General features: G+C 36.2%; 1 protein-coding gene across 2 annotated transcripts in view; it reads right to left on the bottom strand.

Annotated features, from left to right (window-relative positions):
* LOC126819404 (uncharacterized) overlaps positions 1 to 22,741 on the bottom strand; it is a 150,154-nt gene that overhangs the window by 27,524 nt on the left and 99,889 nt on the right. For both annotated transcript variants that reach the window (XM_050547410.2, XM_050547411.2), the window contains exons 5-8: positions 18,519 to 18,583; positions 12,694 to 12,848; positions 12,001 to 12,240; positions 4,775 to 5,131 (exon numbers count right to left, since the gene is read on the bottom strand). In XM_050547410.2, coding sequence (XP_050403367.1) covers positions 4,775 to 5,131; positions 12,001 to 12,240; positions 12,694 to 12,848; positions 18,519 to 18,583 — 817 coding nt within the window. The remainder of the gene's footprint in view (positions 1 to 4,774; positions 5,132 to 12,000; positions 12,241 to 12,693; positions 12,849 to 18,518; positions 18,584 to 22,741) is intronic.

Below are 22,741 nucleotides of genomic sequence, written 5' to 3'. Positions count from 1 at the left end.
AAATCCTTTGGGAAAGGGAGGTCTACACAGAAGACTGCTGATGTGGGTCAGGTGTCTTCTGTTCGTTTGGGAAATTCTCCGGTTGTTAATCAGGGCACACCGTCGTCTACTGATGTACAATTAGCCAGCAATAATCGGTCCTTAGCCTCTTTTATTGATGTTGCAACCGAACGACATTGTGCCAGATGTTGAATCTATTAGCTCGAGACGATCTTGGTTGTCTTTTTTTCGGGCTGAGCATTTTGCCGCAACTGTCGTTGATATGTCACAACAGGTTTCGGGGCCTACTTCGCCACGCTCTTCTGTCGGTAAAGACAGGGAGTCTTTAAATTCCGATCCCAATGACTTCTATGTCAATTAGGTGTTAAAAGTCCAATGCTTCTATTACTATTTCTTAAGAGGATTGGTTAATTAGGGCTTTGGCCACTAATTTCCGGGTGTCAGTGCTGACGTCCCTTCTCATAAAAAGTCTGATGTGAATCTTTTTATTGCTTTGTCCAGATATGTAGCCGATTCCGCTGACCTTTTGGTGAAAGCGCCCTCAAACCTTGACTTAATGAGGAGAAACTTTTGATTGTCCAAGGAACGCATTTCTAATAACGTAGAGCCCGTGTCTCCTCTTCTGTCCCAGCCTCTAAATTCAGAAGCTCTGTTTAATGGTGCAATTAAGGAATCGGCAGATCACATTATTGCGGCTAGACGTCGTTTTTTTAGTTTTCAGGCGCAGCCTCATAATTCGGATGCGATGATGCCTCCTCTCCTCAAGCAGGTCAACGCAACCCTCCGGGTTTGATTGATGGTTTCTGTAAGGGATATTCGAACCTTTAGGAAAAGCAACACTCAAAGGGGTAGGTCCGCTCGAGGCAGGGATTCCAACCGACAGCCCCTTCGTGCTCGTAGGGGCCGCTAGTGGTTTGCCTCTCGTGAATCGTCCGGTAGGTGGAAGACCTCGTCTTTTTTTCAGAAGAATGGTCTTACACACTACTCGACAATACTCTCCTTCAATGGGTGAAAGTCCCCCTTTATCGACCACACCATCGTTTACCAAAGCTCCCACATTGCCGGAGCAAAGACAGATTTTTGAGGAGGAAATATTCTGTTCTAGCAAAGGGTACAGTGGGGGGGGGGGGGGTTCAAACCTTTCCTCTAAGGGGTTTTATTCAAAATTGTTTCTGATGAAAAAGAAAAACGGAAAGTTAAGACCGGTTTTAGACTTTTCGGATGTGTACGGTAAATCAGTTAATTCAGGACATGAAGGTAGGCAATTACGCAGTATCTATAGATCTTCGAGACGCTTACATTCACGGGCCGATTCACCAATCTTCAAGAAAGTACCCGAGGTTCGGCTACAACAACAAAGTTTACCAATTTATTCCTTCCATTCGGCATATCGTTCAGGCCTGTCGTTTTTACGCAGGTAATGAAGATACAGCGACTGACAACCGGGGCCTATTCCTCGGCGTATCTGGATGACTCTCCTAAAACATCGCAATCCCTCGATTTTACAAACAGCAGGGATAGACTTTCTCAAACTCTTCCACCGACCAACCTCGAAAAGACGGATTTGATTCCGACTTCGGTTTTCACGCATCTAGGTTTGACTTTTCAAACAACAATCGGCATAGAGTCTATTTCGCATAAAAAGGCTCCTTCGCATTTTGAATACCTATTTAATCGCAGATCGCCGGAAAGCCAGAACTTTTCTTCGGTTGCTATGGAAACTCAACTCGGTGTTTTAGAGCAACTGTTCATGCGCCCTCTTCAATGTCTTCTGCGAAGTCAGTGGAGACCGTCCATTCATCTTGTAGACAAAATAATTCGTTCGGTTTTCAAAGACCATTGCAGCCGGAAGTAGTTAGCCCTGGCTTGGCTTCGATCGGATGTGTCGTTTCTTCCGAACCCACAGATGTTCACCCTGTCTGCTGATTAAAGCAGTCTGGTGTGGGGAGCTTCCCTCACGCCTCTTGGGTTGAGCGTATACAGGGAATTTGGACAGTTGCACAGAGGTCTCTTCACGTCGCAACTTCCAACTTATGTCTCCCCTTGTTCTCAATGTAAGGCGGTCGATTCGTTAACTTTGAATTGGAACGGCCTGGCCTGTACGGTTATGCTTTTTCCCCCGTTTGCTCTAATTCCAAGGGTATTGGAAAAGGTGAGATTGGCAGAGTGCACTTAGGGTTCTATTAGTAGCACACTGTTGGCCGAACCGTCTCTGGATAGCTCTGTTGGTTTATCTTTTCTTCGATTTTCCAATAGTTCTTCCAAATGGACCGACAATGCTCAAGCATTTAAGAGGAAATTTAATTTTCCTTATACTTACATGAATGAATACCCGCTCCCCGCTAGCTTTCATTATTATTTGAGAAAAGAATGGAGATATAGTTACTTCCGATAGCAACAAGCACGCCACCTATGATAAGGGAGGCTGGCCATGGTCTAGTATTTTAAAGGGAGATGCTTACAGGTAATTAAAAATATAAAGCAATGTTATTAATTCAGGTTAAGTATGAGAAAAATTAAATATACTCTTAAAAATTTTAATGTTGTAAAGCGCAAAACAACGGATGATATCTTATAGTTTTTTGCGATGTATTTTGCTATATAAGCCCGCATTTAAAACAACACGAGTTTCCCGAGTTGTTACTATTAAAACCACAACTTGGAAGTCATATTGAAGTCCATATTAAAAAACAATTTGAAGTCAATGATTTGAGAGCTGTAATAGGATATTATTACATATTCTATTTAGGGCCATGAGAACTCAAATAATTTGTAGTAGGATAATGCCACGTCAGTAATGGCGATCGCCCAATAATTTGGACTCACACGAAATAAATGTTTATACCATTCATATCCATATTTGTTTTGCTGTACATATATAATTAATCAATCTTTTACAATTCTCTTGTCCCGTGTATACATTGGCGTGCACGTAAAAGGTCCCTTGGCAGATGGAATTCGATGTAAGAGTAGGCCATAGTGCCGCAGCCCGGTCAAAATGTCCCTCATAGCACACTATATGGTGTATGCAAGTCTTCATTAAACCCCATTTCATTTCATTTCATTTTACAATTCTCTTTACGCATCTCGGTGTCTTTACATCGCAATACGTTGTATTTAAATGATTTTTTTTCAGTGTTCCGTTTCAAAGTAAAAATGCAATTAGTAAAAAAGGCCAACCAATCATTTGTATGAACATTTGTATAGTGTCGAATTCTACACTTAAAGTATGCTTTATGCACTTTCTTCACATTATTTTAAATTAAATATAACGTTGAAATAGGTATGTTTTAAGTCTGGATTTGAAACACTCAAAGGAATGAGAACTTTTGATGAACACTGGAAGATCGTTCCATTTTGATGGAGCAAGAAAACTAAAAGCTTTTGCTTTTGTCATATGAGCGTAAACACCGGGAAGGCTCGTAACTTTGACATAGTTCAGTTAAATAAGATGGTGCTGAGTTATTGACACACTGATAGGTCAGTGAGAGAATCTTGAAATCAATCCTTTCCTGTATTCGCAGCCAGTGTAAAGAGTTTAATATCGGTGATGTTTGTGGAGCACGAGATACAATCCGAGCGGCAGTGTTTTGTATCTTTTGTAATATCGACAGGAACCAAAATCGTTGGGTTATTAACATGCATTTCAAGTTTCATCAAAATTGGATGAAAATTGTGACCTCTAGAGTGTCCACAAGCTAAACATGTGATTTCTCATACAATCAGTGGCCATAATGCATGAAATTATAGTCCGATACATGCCAATATCGAAAGGAGATAGACCTATATTTCAAGTTTCGTCAGAATCGGATAAATATTGTGACCTGTGGGTTGTCCACAAACAAATTATGGACGGACGGACGCACGGAAGGACAGGGGCGACGGCATAATACGTCCACATGAAAATGTGGGCGTATCAAAAAACATTCTCGGGACTAATCAAATACGTCTTTATTTTCACCTACACAGGTAAAATAATTCACTACATCGAAAAGACAATATACCTATATGTATGCAAAATATCACCCAAACTCGAACGGAATTAGTTTCTTTTAAGATTTGTCTTCTTAAAGAAAATTAATTAAGACGTGTTCAGTCTATTACCGCGTTGCCTACACAAACAGCCACATAATCCATAAAGCAATTTCTGATTTTAATTAAATGTTTAATTAAGAAATCTAGTATTTAACAGAGAAGAAGATGAAAGATTATATAATAGGATATCTGTTTCATGCTTTTTCTAAGCACAGACCTCGAACTATACTTAACATAACCAGCCTTCTTTAAAGGGATACTTTGTATAAAACCGGGTTAAATAATTCCAGAGAGTGTACAATCTGTATCCCATACATGCATGTATACACACAGAAAGGTAATTTATATGTGCATTTATATTCCCCTCCCCGCCCCCAATTTTACCGTTGAATAATGTTGGCCTTAGATCTACAGAATTGTGGCCAAGATTCTTTCGTATATCGTAATGCAAATCCCAAATAACCATTTTAAATTTTTATCAAGAACTCCCACACCCAGTACAGCTTTCACACCTTTCCATAATGGGGTTTCCCTTATGACACAATGACAAATTTGAGCAAATCTGACAAGAACTCTGATCCTCGGATCTGTAGAGTGCTCATACAAAAATGAATGAAGACGCCGGTTACGATGATATCCTTCCCCCAATTAAATTTGGACTGCTTTCATAGCTCGAAACACCCTGTTCTCAGGTTTATCACTTGGTTTCGTCTTATATGATAATAAAAACACAAATTACCTGGTAAAACAAAAACATAAGCTGTGAGGTTGCTAGTGCCTGCAGAATTGGTAATATAACAAGTGTAATTAGCGTCTGACGTCACACGCCTAACCAGCAAACGACTTCCGGCCGGCAGAAGGTCTTCGATGATCTCTTCACCATTGCCAGCCTCTATTTCAACGCCATTTTTAAACCAAGTGTATTGGAACGTCTGTCTAGTATCGTCGGGTGTCACACATCTGAATCCTACTTGTTGCCCGGCTTCCAGACTCATTGCTAAAGGGGTCACCTCGATATGAGGGTATGTTATGACGTCCACAATTACTGATTTATTTTGACTGTGACCAAAATCTTCAATTCTACACGTAAATACACCTGTAATATTAAAAAAACAAACAAATAACAATAATAAAACGTATAGTTATCAAGGATGACATACAAAACTGTCCTGGCGAACCTCCAAACCAATATTTCTCAGTTAATATTACAATGGCAAATCGTCTATCAAAACAGGAGTACCGTTGGCGAAAGATACCACATGCGTTATCCAAACAAAACTGTTTTTTTTTATATTAAAGGAGCTAAGTCTCTAACTCAATATCGGAGGGCCTATCATTGAACCATATGTTACTCCCGAAATGACCTAGTTTGTGTTGAGTGGACGTTAAACCCCATCTCTTTCTCTCTCTCTCTCTCTCTCTCTCTCTCTCTCTCAATTGAAAACACGAATTATTTGTCAATTTAAATCAACATTGATGTTGTGATCTTACCGGGAAAAGGTGGGCTTTCAATATCCAATATTTCAGAAAAAATAAACATTTTTACCATTGTTACATGAATCGTGTACCATAATGTGTTTCACTGCCATTTGTTACAAGGGGCTCAGCAGAACGATGCTAGGCATATTCCACAATAGTCCATGTGACAGACCTCGGATTTTGGAGTATCATTACCAATTTGATGAATAAATTCAACCACGATTTTCAGTTAGCCTGGTGCCCGAAGTGTTCAAATTTGATTGATGGACTTTCGCGTCACTTTGCTAAATGCCATTTTTGCCGCCGCTATTTCATTGTAATTGAGCGCGTCAGGTACACCTTCATAACTCCTCAACCGATTGACCTATTGATATGGCCTAAAACGTTCGCAATCAAATTGTAAAATGGCCGCCAAAATTGGACGAAAAATGAATTTCTTGTTAGCATGGATGAGTATCCCACAAGGTAAGGCTTGTGATATATCATAGGAAGCATTGAACTTAAAATTGATCTCTAAAATTAGCTTCCCAAAATCCGAGATGGCGAAAATTCAAAATGGCAGCCAAAATTTTCCTAAAATGGTCGATGCTTCAGATAATCGTCATTTTACTGTTTGATATGCCTTGTAATATGCCATTTAAAGGGTTTTCGGTTTCACTGAACTTAATTGCAACCTCTAAAAAAGAGTTTCCGAAATCCAAGATGGCTATAATCCAAGATGGCGGCAAGATCTTTCCTAAAATGGACGATTTTTCAGATAATCGTCATTTTTCTGTTTTAAATGGCTTGTAATATGTCCTTTATGAGGTTTTCAGGATCACTGAACTTGAATATTACATCAAAAATAGATTTTGGATATCGTAGATGATTGTTTAAGCACAAAACGGGACAATCGTCAATCTTTCTCTTGGCTTGGCTTATTATAAAAAAAAGTGTAGTAGTTTTTGGGGGAGGATGGAGTGAATTATACTTGATCTCGCAGATCAGAAAACAAGATTTAATATCATTCCAGCAAAACGGTGTGCAATTTTAATATAAATTTGCAAATATATCTAGTTGTTAAGAAATTACCTATTCTGTATGTTCAGAAATGGGCCGAAATGGTGGCTCAGTGAGTAAGACTCAATGAGGTCCAGAATCCGATCCCTGCGTTTGCCGAGAAAGTACCTAAGGATTTCCTAGCGTGGTTTCCCCTTGTCAGACTGCAACAAGGAGTGCCTCAAAAGAAACTGTCTAGTCTTTCGGATGGTACAAAAAACAAAGTTCCCATGTACACGTTGGCGTGCTTATAAAAGAACCCTTGACAGTTGCAATTTGAAATAAGAGTAGGCCGTAACGCCTTTCTCTGGGCATATTTTTCCTCATAGCACACTGCATGGCGAATAGCCATCTTCACTAACCTAGTTAGAACAGCAGGACATTAACCCACGTTGCATTTCATTTCTGGTCCAGATATGGTAGTAATGTGACAGGTTTTTACTTTGAAGACTATGTCTGTCAAGCTTTTGTGGTATCATCTAGAATCTAGACAGATGGTATCATGGATTCATATTTGTCAATTATGAAAGTTCAAAGTGTAAAATGTATTTCACATCAAGTTCTAAGTTTAAAAATAATAATTACAGAGATAATTTGAAATACATTGGAATTACTGTGACCATCGCAAATACTGTTTTTCATCAGCAATGGACACTAGCCAAAGTACAAGAAGAAACAGGAGATTTCAGCAGCGACAATGATGATCCTATTAAATCATAGGACTGCCTAAAACGAAAGAGGAAATTTTTTGATGCCTAGTCGAAAACGCTTTTCAAATTATCTTAGCAATTTGCAATTGCAACTTTAAGTTCAGTAACACTGAAAACCCTTTGAATTGGATATTACATGTCATATAAAACAGTGAAATGACTATTATCTGACAAATTGGCCATTTTAGCAAATTTGGGCCACCATTTTGAATTTCCGCCATCTTGGATTTGGGACACATATTAGAGATTATTTTTTTTTTATGATCAATGTTTTTGATATCTAGTAAATCACTTTAGTTGACCAAAGAGATAATTTGGCTTATAATATGGGTCTGAACAAGATTTGTTAGTAAACTTATGAACAGTCATTATGCCCCCTCCCCCCGAAAATATTGCTATTTTCGGAATAGTCTTTTACTTTGAAACTGATAGTATTGATTAAACAGCATGTATCATATACCAGCAGATGCAGAATTGTAATATAAACATTTTGAGACATATTACATATCCATAGGTGAACCTGTTGAGGAGTTGTGGAGGTTTCCCCGATTCGCCCTATTTCAAATAAAAAAAAACGGCGGCCCCTTTTAAAGATGGTCGCCAAACTAACGTTTGGCAAAGTGACCTGAAAGTCCATCAAACAATTTTGGACATTTATTCATCAAATTGGTAATGGCAATATGTCTGTCACATGGACTACAAGTCATGTCAGACGTTGACGCTGTATATTTATCTGCAGAGCATGCGCAGTAAATACTGTCGGTGCAGACCGGAATAACCAGACGCTAGAGATTGCCATTCGATTTGAGACTTATGGCGTATTTCGCCGAACATAACAGATTTGAAATTAGAGTAAAAACGGAAACGAATTAATGTAAATCAGTTTATATACATTCACATTACATTATTATATGCGTTGCGACCCATTTGTGTCAATTTCTAGGTCCCCAATATTAGTGATTTAGCCCATTTTATATCTATTACTTTTGGACCAAGGGATTAGAAGCATTGCAACATTAGGTATTCCTTTGACTGGGGGGGGGGGGGGGTTTCAGATTTCTGGATATCTCGAGTTTCAACAGGAGGGAGCGTGGACCAAACAATTAGGCTATAAAGACTAATAAATGAAAATAGGAGATATAGAACCTGTCACTCAGTGACACGAGATACCACAAATGCAACTAGAATAACATACCGATTTAAAAAATCCAATAGAACGATAAGAATCTCGGTTATGTAATTACTACGTTTGTTTTAGGGTAGCGAATTAAATAGATTTTTGAGTACGTCCTGATCGTTGGGAAAAATGTGAATGAAAATTTTTAAAAAATTCACCCCAAATAGGAGGTGTAAAATCACTTTGCTATATGTCCCAAACGCCTTCTAACTGGTCTAAGTGCGCCAACGAAACATTTAGCTCGTTAAAAAATAACTAATCATATTTCATATACGCCAACAAAGCAATAAAAATGTTATTTAACAGCTACCATTTGTTATTTAGGTACAAGTGACCTAAAAATGAATACGCGTACCGAATAACATACTAACGTTTGATTAAACAGAACATAATGAATGATATTCGTTTTAAAATATAATCAATCTTTTTAATAGATTCAGGCAGTTTGATCATAGATTTAACTTGCACGACAAAGGCAACCGACTAGCTATTTCATAGTAAAAATCAAAATCACAGGAGTAACTTTTTCAAATCTTTCAGAACTATGAAGAGACTTGAGGTTTTCTTTGTATGCTGCGAACACATCAAATAATATTTCCCAAATCTTGACCTAAGAAGCGGAATGCTTGAACAACCTATCGATGTTAAGATCGTGATAATTCGAGTTATGAAATAAATTGTAGACAGAAATGTAAGGGAAAGGGGTTTAAAAAAGGTAACCAGAATTTGAGAAGGAACACAAGTTCTGTATTTGCAGATATCCAGAAACGGTCTGCTGCAAATGCACTGAAACATTTATAAGGTTGCTACATTTAGCCTCCTTAACAGAGGGAAATCATTTTTTTTTCAAATGTGCCAAGAAAAATAATTTAAAGAAATATATAATTTTCCATTTCCTTGCTGTCATTTATTTGGGAATACAACAATGGGGTTTTTGCAGTGCATTAACGCCACAACGGTAAATCAAATTTCTCTAATTTACGTCAGAATAAGAGGCCCCATTCATCAATCTAGATTATTCTGGATGCCTCAAGGCAGCAATCTGCTATTTTCTAAGTGAAATAAAAACTAAAATGGAACAGTGCAAATACACATCATTGCTTTAACAAACATATATTGCCAGGCAACGAAATATACACCCGCCCGCCAGTACCTTTGTGATTGTGGATGCCCCAAGGCAACAATCTGATACTTTCTTATGAAGTAAAAAGTAAAATGAAAAATGGCACGGTGCAAATACACATCTTTCCTTTAAGAAACATAGATTTCCAGGCAACGAAACACGCGCCAACCATCAGCTTTGTGATCCCTTCAGTATATAAAATTAATAAATGCATAACATTTGTCAATAGGAGTCACAAATCAAACTCTTGTATGTAGAAGGAACGAATTAGCACAGATAAGAAAGGTATATTCTCAATAGTTAATTTAGTAATTACTTATTTCTGTATATATAGCAGGTGTTACTTAGACATCAACTAAAAGATCACCTATGTTCCTATTGAAATGTTAAAACGACCCATGGGTTGACAATTATGTACATTCTGCACCTGCAGGCATGATTACACGTTGACAAGTTTGTCACTCACATTACAGTGCTAGTTGGTCGAATGAGGAAAACAAATGAAAAAAAGGAGTGACAAACATTGTTACTGAACAAACATTTAAAATTGAGTAAATGGGAATAGCCCTGGGAGTTATTATCGAAAATCAAGTGTTTTTACAATCAATAGAATATATAAACATCCTATTTAGATTTCGTAACAATGGGACATAACTATGCGGAGAGTATTGAAAAGCGTTGATGTCAAAACGATCGGAAGATAATTGAAGCCTAAACGGACTGACAGAATGATATTTTCAAACAAAAGCATAACAAAGAGCCTATTCGATCAGTTGTGTTTGATTAACTTTATATAACCAGTTAGGCACTTATATATGACTTATATTACATATAAACAGCAGAGGGCACTGCATTCAAATCAGCCCTGTAACAAGAGGCTTAATGCAAAAATAAAATAAAACCAAGTACGAACAATCCAAAGAAAGGCCCCAGGCCTAATTTTCTACCCTTTTGAAATAAAGTGATTATTATTATTATTATCATTATTATTATTAAACTATTAGACAAAATTCGAAGTCCTAAAAAAGCAGTATAGGCAAAATAGTGTAATCAGGCAAAATAGTGTAATTAGCATATGGACTGTTCACCGTGTACAAAACAATTACGTACCACCCCTATGTTCCATCCCTTTCTTTTCAGATAATGCCGATTTGAAAAAATAATTTGGAACCAAAGTTCCTTTATCGACCGTAAAGTTTCATTTGAGAAAAATCTTTTCACCATCGAGCATACTTGACAAAACAAAAATTATATTAATGATAATAACATATCAACGATATCTTCTAAATTTGCGTCATAAAAAGTGGAAAGCATTAGGCTACAACTAAAAGAAAACAAATCTAAATACTTTCTGGGGTTACTAGTGACAATTGACAAATATACGGTTTGTGTCAGGCTTTTACCATGTGTACTAAATAATGTTCTTTATTTTATGTTTATGTCTTTTTTATGGAATAATGTGTTGGGATTGTTGTAATATTATTTTAGTTGTACTTATGTAAGCCTACGAGAGCAGCTCTCTGAGCTGAATTGTTGGCGCTATATAAATGAATTGGTTATTATTATTATTATTTTTTCTATTATTGTACTCCCTTGTTATAAAATCATAAAAGGAAGAATTTTAAGCAAAAATTGAGAAATCCATTATCATTATCTCTCTGATAAATCTTTTTTTTTTTGCAAAATAGATATATATTTTTTTTTTATCTCAAAAACCAAAAGCCAATTATTTTTGGTAGATGTGCTAGAGTTGTATTAGCATTGTTCATATCTCACTTGGACTATGAAAATGGACTCCTGGCTGACATTCCAGATTTCTCCCTCAACATTCCTCAACATCCTCAACAAAATAACTGTGCTCGACTAGTTGCCAAGTCATCTTCTAGAGATCATGTAGCAGAATCTCTTAAAAGTCTCCAAAGGCTGCCTGTGAAAGCTCGGATCGACTTTTTAATATGCTATCAAATGTGTATAAAGCTTTGTTTTCGGATACTGCTCCCTCCTACATGAAACAATTATTCACATTCTACAAACAGGAAAAGACCAAATCTTCGTTCGTCCACAGATACTGCTTTATTATCTGTGTCTACTTACAAGAGACTCCGAGGAGAATTATCTTAGGCTATTATTTTCTTTCTGACTTTAAAATTTAAAACCACGTCTGAATAAACACTGGTATAATACAAACTACAAGAAAACGACCAAACAAAATCTAGAAGATTCTTTGTGTAAGTATATAGCAGAAGGAAAAACATACCGTACGAAGTGGAGAACCGAAAATGGTGGATAAGTATGACCGGGGTAATAGTACTGTAACCTACAGATTGACGGATGACTATTTTGTTGAACAGAATGCTATAGTGAATAACCCTGTTGATTCCCCCCCCCCCCACACCTGATTTCAGGATTTATTAAAAACCAAATCAAGAGTAACCCACCTTTGTCGTATACAGTAACGCCATCTATATTAAGTACAGACATCTGTTTATCTTTCATAGTACGAGGTATTCTTACTACCCATGCATTCCTGTCACTTAAATTAACGTCGACAAGGTAGCCATCTTTATACCAATGAAACGTCATATCCGATGAACCACGTGCTGTGCAGGCAATGGTCAGTAGTTGATCTTCTATTGCTGGACGCTGGTCGTAGTTCTCAACAAACAGTAACTTCATTTCTAGTAAAAATTCACACAAAAGATATTTATCTAAAATAATATAGAATGTTATTTATCAAATCAAAACAAGGATTACAGTACTATGAAAGTAAACAATCCACGTTTAAAATGGAGGTAGCGAACCGGCTGGACTGGATTGATCCATTAGTCTCCCTACACCATATGTTAGTCCCGAAATGACCTATTTTGTGTCGAGTGGACGTTAAACCCCATTTCTCTCTCTCTCTTAAAACTAAATAGGTTTAAAATATTATGCATTCAATTTTCCGGAAAGATGACATTAGGACTATGCAAATGACACACTTTAATTAGTTAGTGTAGCATTACAGGCACAAATTGCTTATATCTTCTTTGGTGGGGTTTGTAGTTTTATATAAGTCTTGATATTCATTACAAATCTTAATAATCAAGAAAAATAATCGGATAAACAAATCGATGGGATATTCAACTAACCTGGATCTATGATATATTTTATGTTGGCCACATCGACACTGATATTCAGAAATCTACCATGAGTTATCAGATCATGAATAGTTGTATTGACTAGAGGGAGCTGCTGTATTTCCAGAAAGAAATGAAACAACAATTCCTTTTGTCCACCATTGTCACTGTAATAATAAATAAAAGTTTCCCTGTTTGTTTAAAAACTGGGAGATATGTTAGGCGATATTGTTTAGGCTAACGTATGATATCGTTTTTATTTCAATAAATAGCTTGCTCACATGGGTCCCAGTCAGACGTACGAATGGATGTATCCCAGCCGTTTCCCATACAGATTCATTAGTTAAGCGTTTAATAAAGAGTTTGACATTCTTGCTTTAATAATTCAAGAATAGATGATAAAAAAAGAAAATATTGAACATTTCAGTTAAATTACTTTATTCTGAACGACGTTGTCACTGTTGGAAGTTTGGACTAGAAATAGGCATCAGCTGTCGCCGCACTGTCTCCAAAAATTGTCGATTGTTTGATTGATAACTCCAGCCACATATTTTCGATTATCAAGTAACATTCTCAATGGCTATGTACTCTCGATTGACAGGCCTTTCATCGACAATCTCTGGTAGTGACATCAGTGATTAACGGTAAACGTTAGATTGGTCAGTCATTTGTTGATTTAATTATTAAATGGACAACTGTTTAAATCAAAGTTATATCCAAGCCACCCGAGGGTCTAATTATCTGCAATAGGCAGATTTAGCTCTTAACTAATGTATCTTTAATGCAAATTCGCTTGCTTTTTGTCAATTTGAGGTTATAAGGCCAGGACAGACATATGGATGGGTTGATACTCAGTGTTCTCCCTTCATGTACACAAGATTCTCATATTTCTGTCAAATTTGGATGCAAAACAACAATATGTTTAATATAACACCAATGGTTACTGTGTCTTGATATCATATGCAGAACATGATTTTCTTATGGTTACTGTTACACAAGAGAAAGATGAATGGCACTATATATAATAATAAATAGTATTTCTGATGGTAAAATTATATAAAATATTTTATGTACTTTTTGTTACTCTTAATTTCCCTTTAATACTTACTTGTTTTATATCATTTCTACGAAATATAAATCTATCTTGTCGTGATAAAACTACATTAATTAGCAATATTTTAGTCCGTCTCTACATCAGTAAGCTATATTTCAAACCCGCGTTATAAATATCCAATTTATGTACTTGTTTTATGTCATTCTTAAACAATAATATTTAAATTTAAAAAAAAGTTAAACCACTTTGCCAAAATAAAACGACTTTATGTTGTACAGAATGGAACCAATGTAAAGGCAATATTTGATTGGGGAACAGATTTAGCTTGTGTAAAACCCTCTATTATATTCCCGTTTTTAAATTATTAAAGCTTATTTCAAACTTAAGTTATAAATATCAATTTACGTATATTCATTTTATTCTGTTCTAAGAGAATATTATTTAAACTTTAATAAATCAATCTGTCACAATAAAACTACATTAGCGGACTTTTATAGTCCACCGCTCTAAATAAGTAACTTATAAGTCACAATTTCCCCATTTATATTATTTATCACTATAAAACTACATTATGATGTACTAAATGAAGCAGTTCTAAGCTTAGTCGAAGTGCATTGCTTGGCTATTCGCTTCGTTAGTCAGTTTTCATTTCTAATTGACTTACGTCACGAGCAAGCCGCTGTGTCAAATGATATTTTCAAATAATTGCTAACTGCTCAAATTTGAGTTCATACATACCAATCGAAATATAGTTTATCACCGAATGTATTGGCGGTATCCATTCAATCAACGGCGTATAAGGATTTTGTATTTCAAAAAGTTTTAAGCTGGAAATCTAATGAAAACCACAGAACTAGTTTCAACCTATAAATAATATCCGGCATGACCCTTTCTATTCGTATTTCCCGAACAGACAATTTAATAGGGCAGCTACTCTTCAAAAAAAGTAGGGAATATTCAGAAACAATACAAAACTGCGGAAATGCACTGCTGTTTTTATTAGAGGTAACCAGTGTATGTTAATAACAGGCGAATTGCCTACACATGAACATAAACAGTTCATATGGGCGGCTTATCTAATGGCCCCATTTCACTCGCAAATAGATACACTGTCAAAAATGAAAATTGACGTTTTTGATTTTTGTCTTAATAATGAGTAATTGCTCCACCAATCCTCAGACATTCAGCAATTCGTCGTGGTATGCTCCTAATCATTCGTCCAATCACGATTTGGGGCAATCTGACCCACTCCTTTTGCAGTTCCACGGCCAATTCTTGCAGTGTTGTCGGTTGACGTTGACGTTGACGAACACGTCTCCCGATCATGTCCCAGACATGCTCTATAGGGGAAAGGTCAGGACTCATGGCTGGCCAAGGCATATGGACAATATGGTGACACTGGAGGTAGTCATTCACGACACGATCGGTGGGCACGGGCATTATCATCTTGAAAGATGGAACGTCGACCTGCACGTTGAGCAAAGGACAGAACTATCGGTGCCAGTATGTGGTCACGGTAGTACACACCAGTGACCCTTCCTTGAACAATATGCAAGTCCGTTCTGCGATTCACGGTGATTCCTCCCCATACCATAACAGACCCACGCCCGAATCTGTCATGCTGTCTGACGTTAACGTTAGCATGACCCTCATTTATACGCCTCAAAACGCGAGCATGCCTATCGGTGAAATCCAGAGTAAATCTGGACTCATCTGAGAACATTACACGCGCCCATCGACGATTAGCCCAATTTCTACGCTGCCTATACCATTGACGCCTGTTTGCGATGTGCTGGTGAGTTAATGCAGGCACAACACGTGGCACATGCAAATGGGCTGCATGTAGCCGATTTCTAATCGTTTGGGGTGTAACTCGAATTCCTGTAACTTGGTACAAGTTTACAGAAAGCCGACTGGCCGTTTGTCCTCGGTTTCGCAGGACCCGTGTACGAATATATCGATCGTGGGCTTGTGTAGTAACTCTAGGACGACATGAACGAGGTCTATCATCAACATTGTGACACATTAAGCATGCTGTCTACTCCTTGCTGTGTAGAACCCATTGGACGCATACCAATAGCACGTAGACGTTCATCATGTTAAAGACGTCTCATTGCAAATAAAATAAACGTAACACACTAAAGCAAAGATACGCTAAACAGTAAATCTTATTCAAGAACCGATAGGAAAGCAAACATGGATTGGATAAACCAGCACGCGGCAGTTTTCATCAACCCTTCCTTGAAGTGTCAAATATGATAAAAAAAAAAACTCCCACGTGTATGGCGCTATTGCGTGCCGCACGGGCAGCTCAGTGGTTCTGTTGGGGCGATAAGTTCTTCATCAGTGAACATACTCTCAAAGCACGTCAAGTGTCCATGACTATTTATCATATCACAACCTGCATATATGTATTTGCATTTCAATATTCCCTACTTTTTTTGAAGAGTATAATCATGTTTTAAAGCGCGCCGACGTTTAAAGGCACAGGGGCAGTAGCAATCCCATTGACTTTAATCTGGGTTTGTTTGCCCATCTTGTGCGTTGAGAACACAAAGTTAAGCTAGCTTAGACGAGTCTGACCGGCAAGTTATTCGATGTTTAAACTAACATCTGTCCAGTAATTATTATTCTGACATTGCTGACGTCAACGAAGTTGACGCCACACATTAAAGAACAAATTGTGCTAATTTGAGCTCTTATGTCATAACGAATGGCTATGTGATAGTTCAGAATACATCTCGTAGGCGTAATTGCTTTCCAGTAGTTAATGACAACGGTCAGAAAAAAATCATTCTTTTGATTAACTATACAGTAAATAGTCGTAGGAGACAACCATGTCGTCTTTCTGTCGACAGGTAGTCATATATAATCAGCTCATGATTATTAATATTTTATATAATGGACTCGATTTATTTTTATCTTAAAATACACAGACTATACAAAGCCAGGTTAGAACTTTAATGTCATTCTTAATTTCATTTCCATGTTAAACTTTGCATATTGAACATAAATCATAATAATTTTTACTGAGCACGCAATCCATTAAATACATCAAAAAAGACCTGTTCGTCAAAAATAACCCTGGTGAATCAGTCATGCAATGCTTTTAAAATTTCTACGGTTCTCTATCTCGTCATCTGATAGCAGAATAAATCAAAGAAAATGCACCTGATAAAAATAAAATGTTCCATCTTCGTGCAGAAAAACCCAACCCAAAACGGAAGATAACATTATCATTGGCTATGAAAGTTGAAAACAGTAAATTGATTCCATTCCATTTATCTCTAGCACTTTACTACATCAAATACAGTCAGGTTTCGTTACAAACCATGCACATATTAAAATAGGAGGTGGACTAATAATATCATTTACTAAAACAAATTATATGTGCGCACCCAAGAATAAATGCTTGCCTTCTTTTCATCACTTTCAGGAATGTGGTGGAGTATTTTTTGTTCTTTGTTTTCTAAGGAGATGGCTTTTTTTTCCTTCTAACAAAATTGGAAGGAAATATTTACGAAACACCGCGAAATTATTTTCTCTTAAAAAGTGTACTTTTAAATCTTTTGACAACGTGTTGAACAAATTATTCATATTCATTTAGGCTACATTGGCGAATAGCCGATATTCTATCGGTTCAAATCGATGTAAAATTAAAAAAAACCCAACAATTTCTCCTTGAAAGCCACGTAATGTAAGAGCTAATATAATCTAGCAGACGACACCCAATAGAGTTTCCTGACATTCACATTATTCAGACATCTGAACAAACTATCAACTTCAGAAGTTTGTATCCGGAAAATTAAGTCTTCTATCTTGGTTCTAAAATTTTACTTAGCTCTCTGTCAATCAACGGACACTTTAATCGAACGGTTCGTGGCTCAACCACGGGTTAAAATTGCCGATGGACCTGTTCCGTTTTTGTATCGGTTAAATGATGGCATTTACTGAGCTAACATTGATTTCACCAAGAGTACATCGATCTGAGAATTGATTTAGTTTAGAAAAATAAATGCTTATTTTTATAGCTTTAAAGCACCTACATATATTTGTCATTTGAGGGATGATATCTACGATATTGCGGAAGTTTGGTCTCTAAACGAATAGGTTCAATTCTGTTCAGTATTTACAAAGATATGATGATTGTAAAATTCGTCAAAATGCGGCATCCACTAATTTTCGTCGAAATGTATTATGGGCATTTAATGTTGATATTTTGATTTTGTTTTCTTGATTCAATGTTAAATGATCAGTCTGGGTACGTTTCACTACGAAATAAATCGAGACACTATTAATATTTTACAAACCATGCGAATGACGCCACGATATTATTAAAGTCTCTATGACAACGAATCGTCGAACAATGTTTCGAAGGACCCGATTAGAGCCGCTGGTTTCAAAGACCCAAAAAGATTTCTCAAAAAATTAATCTCTGTCGAAGTAAAGGACAAGACACCAGGTATTCCTTTCTGAGTATAATTCTATAATTCTCGATCATCATTTTGAATTTCTTTTGGACAATGTCTATTTTTTCATGTGAGCTACAATTACTTCCTTCTAAGTTTTGTTTTATTATATATGAAGTCGTCGTGATTGGCTAAATATATAGTTGCCTAAGACAAGATAAATCACCATTGGCTATGTCACAAAGCAGCTCATTTGTATTTTTTTCAAATAACATGTACAGCTGTGTTTGATAAAATCATATTTCAAAGAAGTATATCATTAATGCTTCTTTTAGAAATGATTAAAACAATTTATAAGATGATATTACACTAACCTGAGTCTGTCGTATTTTAACCTCGTGGCTGTATGTAATCCCATAGCTCTCAATTTCTCGACCAGCTGAAAATAAAATGTCCTAGATAGATATGAAACCTTGCACAGAAACAAATTGATTACGTTGGAAATTCGGCAATATTGTTGAACGTATTTTTCTTAGAGCTCCTAATATGAATAGGGAGACAGTGTAGTGCAGGATAAACATGTGGATTTAAAAACATTATGAATCATTCCACCTATAGACTTCGTTGGTGCTCTTGTTGGTAAAACGCGTGGATCTGAAATCACCATTTGATCATCCCAACTATCGTTTTGGTGCTATTGTAGGTAGAACACCAGGTCTTACAGTGGGTAGTTTCGGTGTGGAAAACCAACAAAGTTTCCCACGTACAGCTTTTGAGTTGTTGCTGGTGGAACATGTAGAATAGAAAACCATATGGCAATTACCCCCCCCCCCCCGCACACACACATCGACCTCCGAAAAGTTTTTGATGTTTACTACCCCCCCCCACACACACACACACCGACATCCTAAAACATAAATTAAATTAAAACGTGGACCTTGAAACTTTCTGATGTTTATTACAAAGTATTTTGGAAACTTCGACTCCTTTTCCTGATATTGCAACCTATGATCCGTTACATTCGCCCATTCCACGAATTGCTTCCTGTTACTGATAAGCAAGCTGCATTGGACGTTAAATTTAAGATTTCTACAAAGTAACACTAATGACATTCTAAGAAACATTCATCCATCTCGAAGAACAAAGTATAACCAGAAGAAAGTCCTTTTTTATTTTGTTGATATAGAGCTACTTAGATACGAAGACATTTCATCTACAGAAAGTTCGGAAAAAACAATACAAAGGCCATTGTCACACTGTGGTCTTCGCTAACTTGCCTTGAGGGATACTGGGTAGGAAACCAGTGTCAGGAAGAAATCAATCACATGAAATTAATTCAAAAGACTTATCTTTTGGTATCTTATTAGGAAAAGATGTTATTAAATTCAAATTTCCCAAGGCCGACGATAGTATGAAAACAGATCAGCTTAATAGAAAAATAAAAAAATTGTTTTGATTGCTTTCAAGTGCTTTCAAACAGGTAAAGCCAAAATGGCGGTACTGCCATTTTTTTTCTTTGGCAGATTTATTAGCAGTACAGAAACAAATTGATTACGTTGGTTAATCGGCAATACGTACGTATTTAGAGTGTTATATCATTCTCCGTTGAAGAATGCAAAGTTTTAAACTAATACGAAAAAATGGTAATTAATATCGTCTCAAGTATTTTTTTTTTATTATATTGAACCGGTATTTCAGGTTAAACATGGTGATAAGTGTATCCGCTGGTTCGAGCTCTTGTACAAACACAATTACTGCATATAGGTCTATAAACCCTAGCCATCTTGTAATAAAACCTGCCATCTTGTATTGTTCGAAAAGTCTTAATGTGAAAATGTCTAATGTAAATTTAAATATCATTATATAGATAAAGTATCTGTACCTTTGTTTATACTTAATGCGGTGTTTCATATATACATCTACTTGATAGTTATTGAAGAAATAATTTATTATCATAATTACAAATAAAACATCCAATTCCAGCGACGCTATACGGGGAAATCGAAGATATCTTTTAGTAAACCATTTATACCAAACAACTACCTGAAGCTTTCTAAATACGCGTTTATTAAAGAAATAACAACGCCCAGTTGTCAGGGCAGGTCGAAGACAAGTTCCTTAACTGTATAGCAACCACCTTGGGTTTGGATATCATATCTATTGGGAGTGCGTCGTGATCACTTCCCGCTATACTTTCGGTTTCTTTTTGTTGTTTTTTTTTTCAAAAAGTAATCGACATAAAAGAGTTACATAATGTAAATATACAGTTTTCCAAACGGCTCAAACTTTTAGGCATGGTAACAATTAGGCGATGTCGTCAAATTTAAACGTTTGATTATGTGATCAGTTCTTCGAAGATCTAATGCAAACTAGAGCTTCTCCTTTAAAAATACGACCCACACTAGTAATTCCACCCGAAGTTTAGCATGTTATGTCATGTCCTTAATGATACTCTATAACTTAATTTCATTTCATTTAGAAACTCGAGCGTCTTAATGTAAATTGATTATCTTCGTGTTAGTCATTCTGATTGGGTTAACTCGTTTTGATTCCAGCTGGATAAGATAACCTAATAGATAATTTAGTTGCAATTAGAATCAAGTCTATCCGGTAAATGAGATGGCTAAATAGCCAATATATTCTTCGTCCGTACATCAATAAGGAAACCAAATGAGCAGAAAATGGCCAGTTAAAGTAACTAGATTTAAGAGTGCGTCAAAACATATTGGTATGCAGTGCAAGTAATTACTGTAAGAACATCAGCTGCAGCTGTGAAGTAATGAAATTGGGTGTTTTTCCCAACTTTTAAAAAACAGAGATTTGGTTATATCTTTCATTAAACTTTAATTCCTTATTTCTTTCGGATTTTCTAAAAACTATGAATAGAGATTTTGTCAACTTTAATAAAGAAATGTAAAAAAAATACATGAAACTAGTTATTAAAATGGATATGATTACAACAAAAGTGACTTTATTTCTATACACGCAAACGTGCCTCGGGCGCTCTCCTCTTCGCTTTGTTTGTGTTCGTATGTGGGTGTAGGTGATGGTGTGAATGGTAGATCAGAGAGATTCTTGTCAAAGCCTTTATTCACGAAATCTTAGACTAAATTATTTCCAGGAGTTAACATTTTCATTCGTTGATTTTAGTTTAAGATTTTATGAATGGTCAAGGGTCTTGTCGATACTTATTGTCTAATTTCCAAATGTAAAAATAGCCCAATTTCGCTTAGTGGTTTTGAACATCTCACAACAAAATGCTTCAGTCATTTTGAGGTTGCTTGTTCGAGATGTAGTCAATTCACACTTAATCATATTAATTAATGGAAATTCTGGACATATTTCATAAGTTGATGTTATTGTCTTGACTCAACACATCTACTGTCGTATTGTACAACAAATTTAGCCATGCGAAATTACCTTAGTTTCCAGTAAAGTTTAACATACACTTTTGCACTCCAGCCATCTGCAGGAAATCAGAACAACGATCTATCTGAGGTTAGGTATGCCACCCTACCCCTTGTAGCTTACAGGCGTTGAATCGAATTAGAATCAAGGTTATCGTTATCGACCAATATCCCGGCTAGCTTTAGCAGAAAGTGTTAATCACTGAACCCACTTAAGACATTCACCTAATGGACATGTATATGTAACTCAGTTATTGTGTTCAAATCATCGAACTAAATTAAGGTAATGATGTCATGAAAAAATATTCGGAGCTTTATCAGTATCACCCAATTAGAATCACAGTTATGATATTCTAAAGTCTCAACCAATCAAATTGTTTATGTCTGCTAAGACTTAGTGGAGAATGTTAATCTTCGAAGTCAGTCATAACATTCACCCAATTTAAACCTTCACCAAGTTTGAACATTCTGCCCCATGTTCCAAAGGCTATACATTGCCTTTTAAGCAGAAAATACTCATTATCGAAGTTGGTGTAATGAACGTTTGAAGGTTACCGTGCCCCAGCGTTTCGATCAATTAAATTGCTTATCACTTGGCTTAACCTTAGCAGAAATGCCTATTAACTTAGACACGAAACTTTACACCACTCTAAGTTAATTAGAATTAATTTTAATTGTGAAAATGCATATATTTGCTTAGGTTAAGCAGAAAATGTACATCGTCGCAATAGTCAAGATTTTCACTAATAAACATCTACATCACGTTTGAACCTCCCAGCTCATTTATAAGCAGTCGGGTTATTGTGCTTAAAATTGTGAAAGGCAGATTGCAACAGACAGACAATGCAACCCCTAATATAATAATTGTTACACTTTTCGACATTTTTACAGCCGATGTTGCTACAGACTGTTTTTCTGATTTTGAGTTTATGTAATGATATCAATAATAACCATATTTATTTATCGTCTGTATCAATCAGACAGACTTAAGCATGGATCAACGACTCCTTTTCTCATTATTAAAATAAATGAAGACAGTTTATCGGGAGATTAACTTGTCTCTACCTATTCTAACATGTAAATTATATAAAATCTGCTAAGCGTCCATTTCAATAATAACGAAAATATATAATTACCAAGTTCAATTATAGTTTAACGTCTGTATTAACACAGAATGATGGTGAGGTGTT

This window comes from Patella vulgata, chromosome 4 (assembly GCF_932274485.2).
Source record: "Patella vulgata chromosome 4, xgPatVulg1.2, whole genome shotgun sequence".
NCBI lineage: Eukaryota > Metazoa > Mollusca > Gastropoda > Patellidae > Patella > Patella vulgata.
This window is presented reverse-complemented; position numbering and strand designations above follow the sequence as displayed.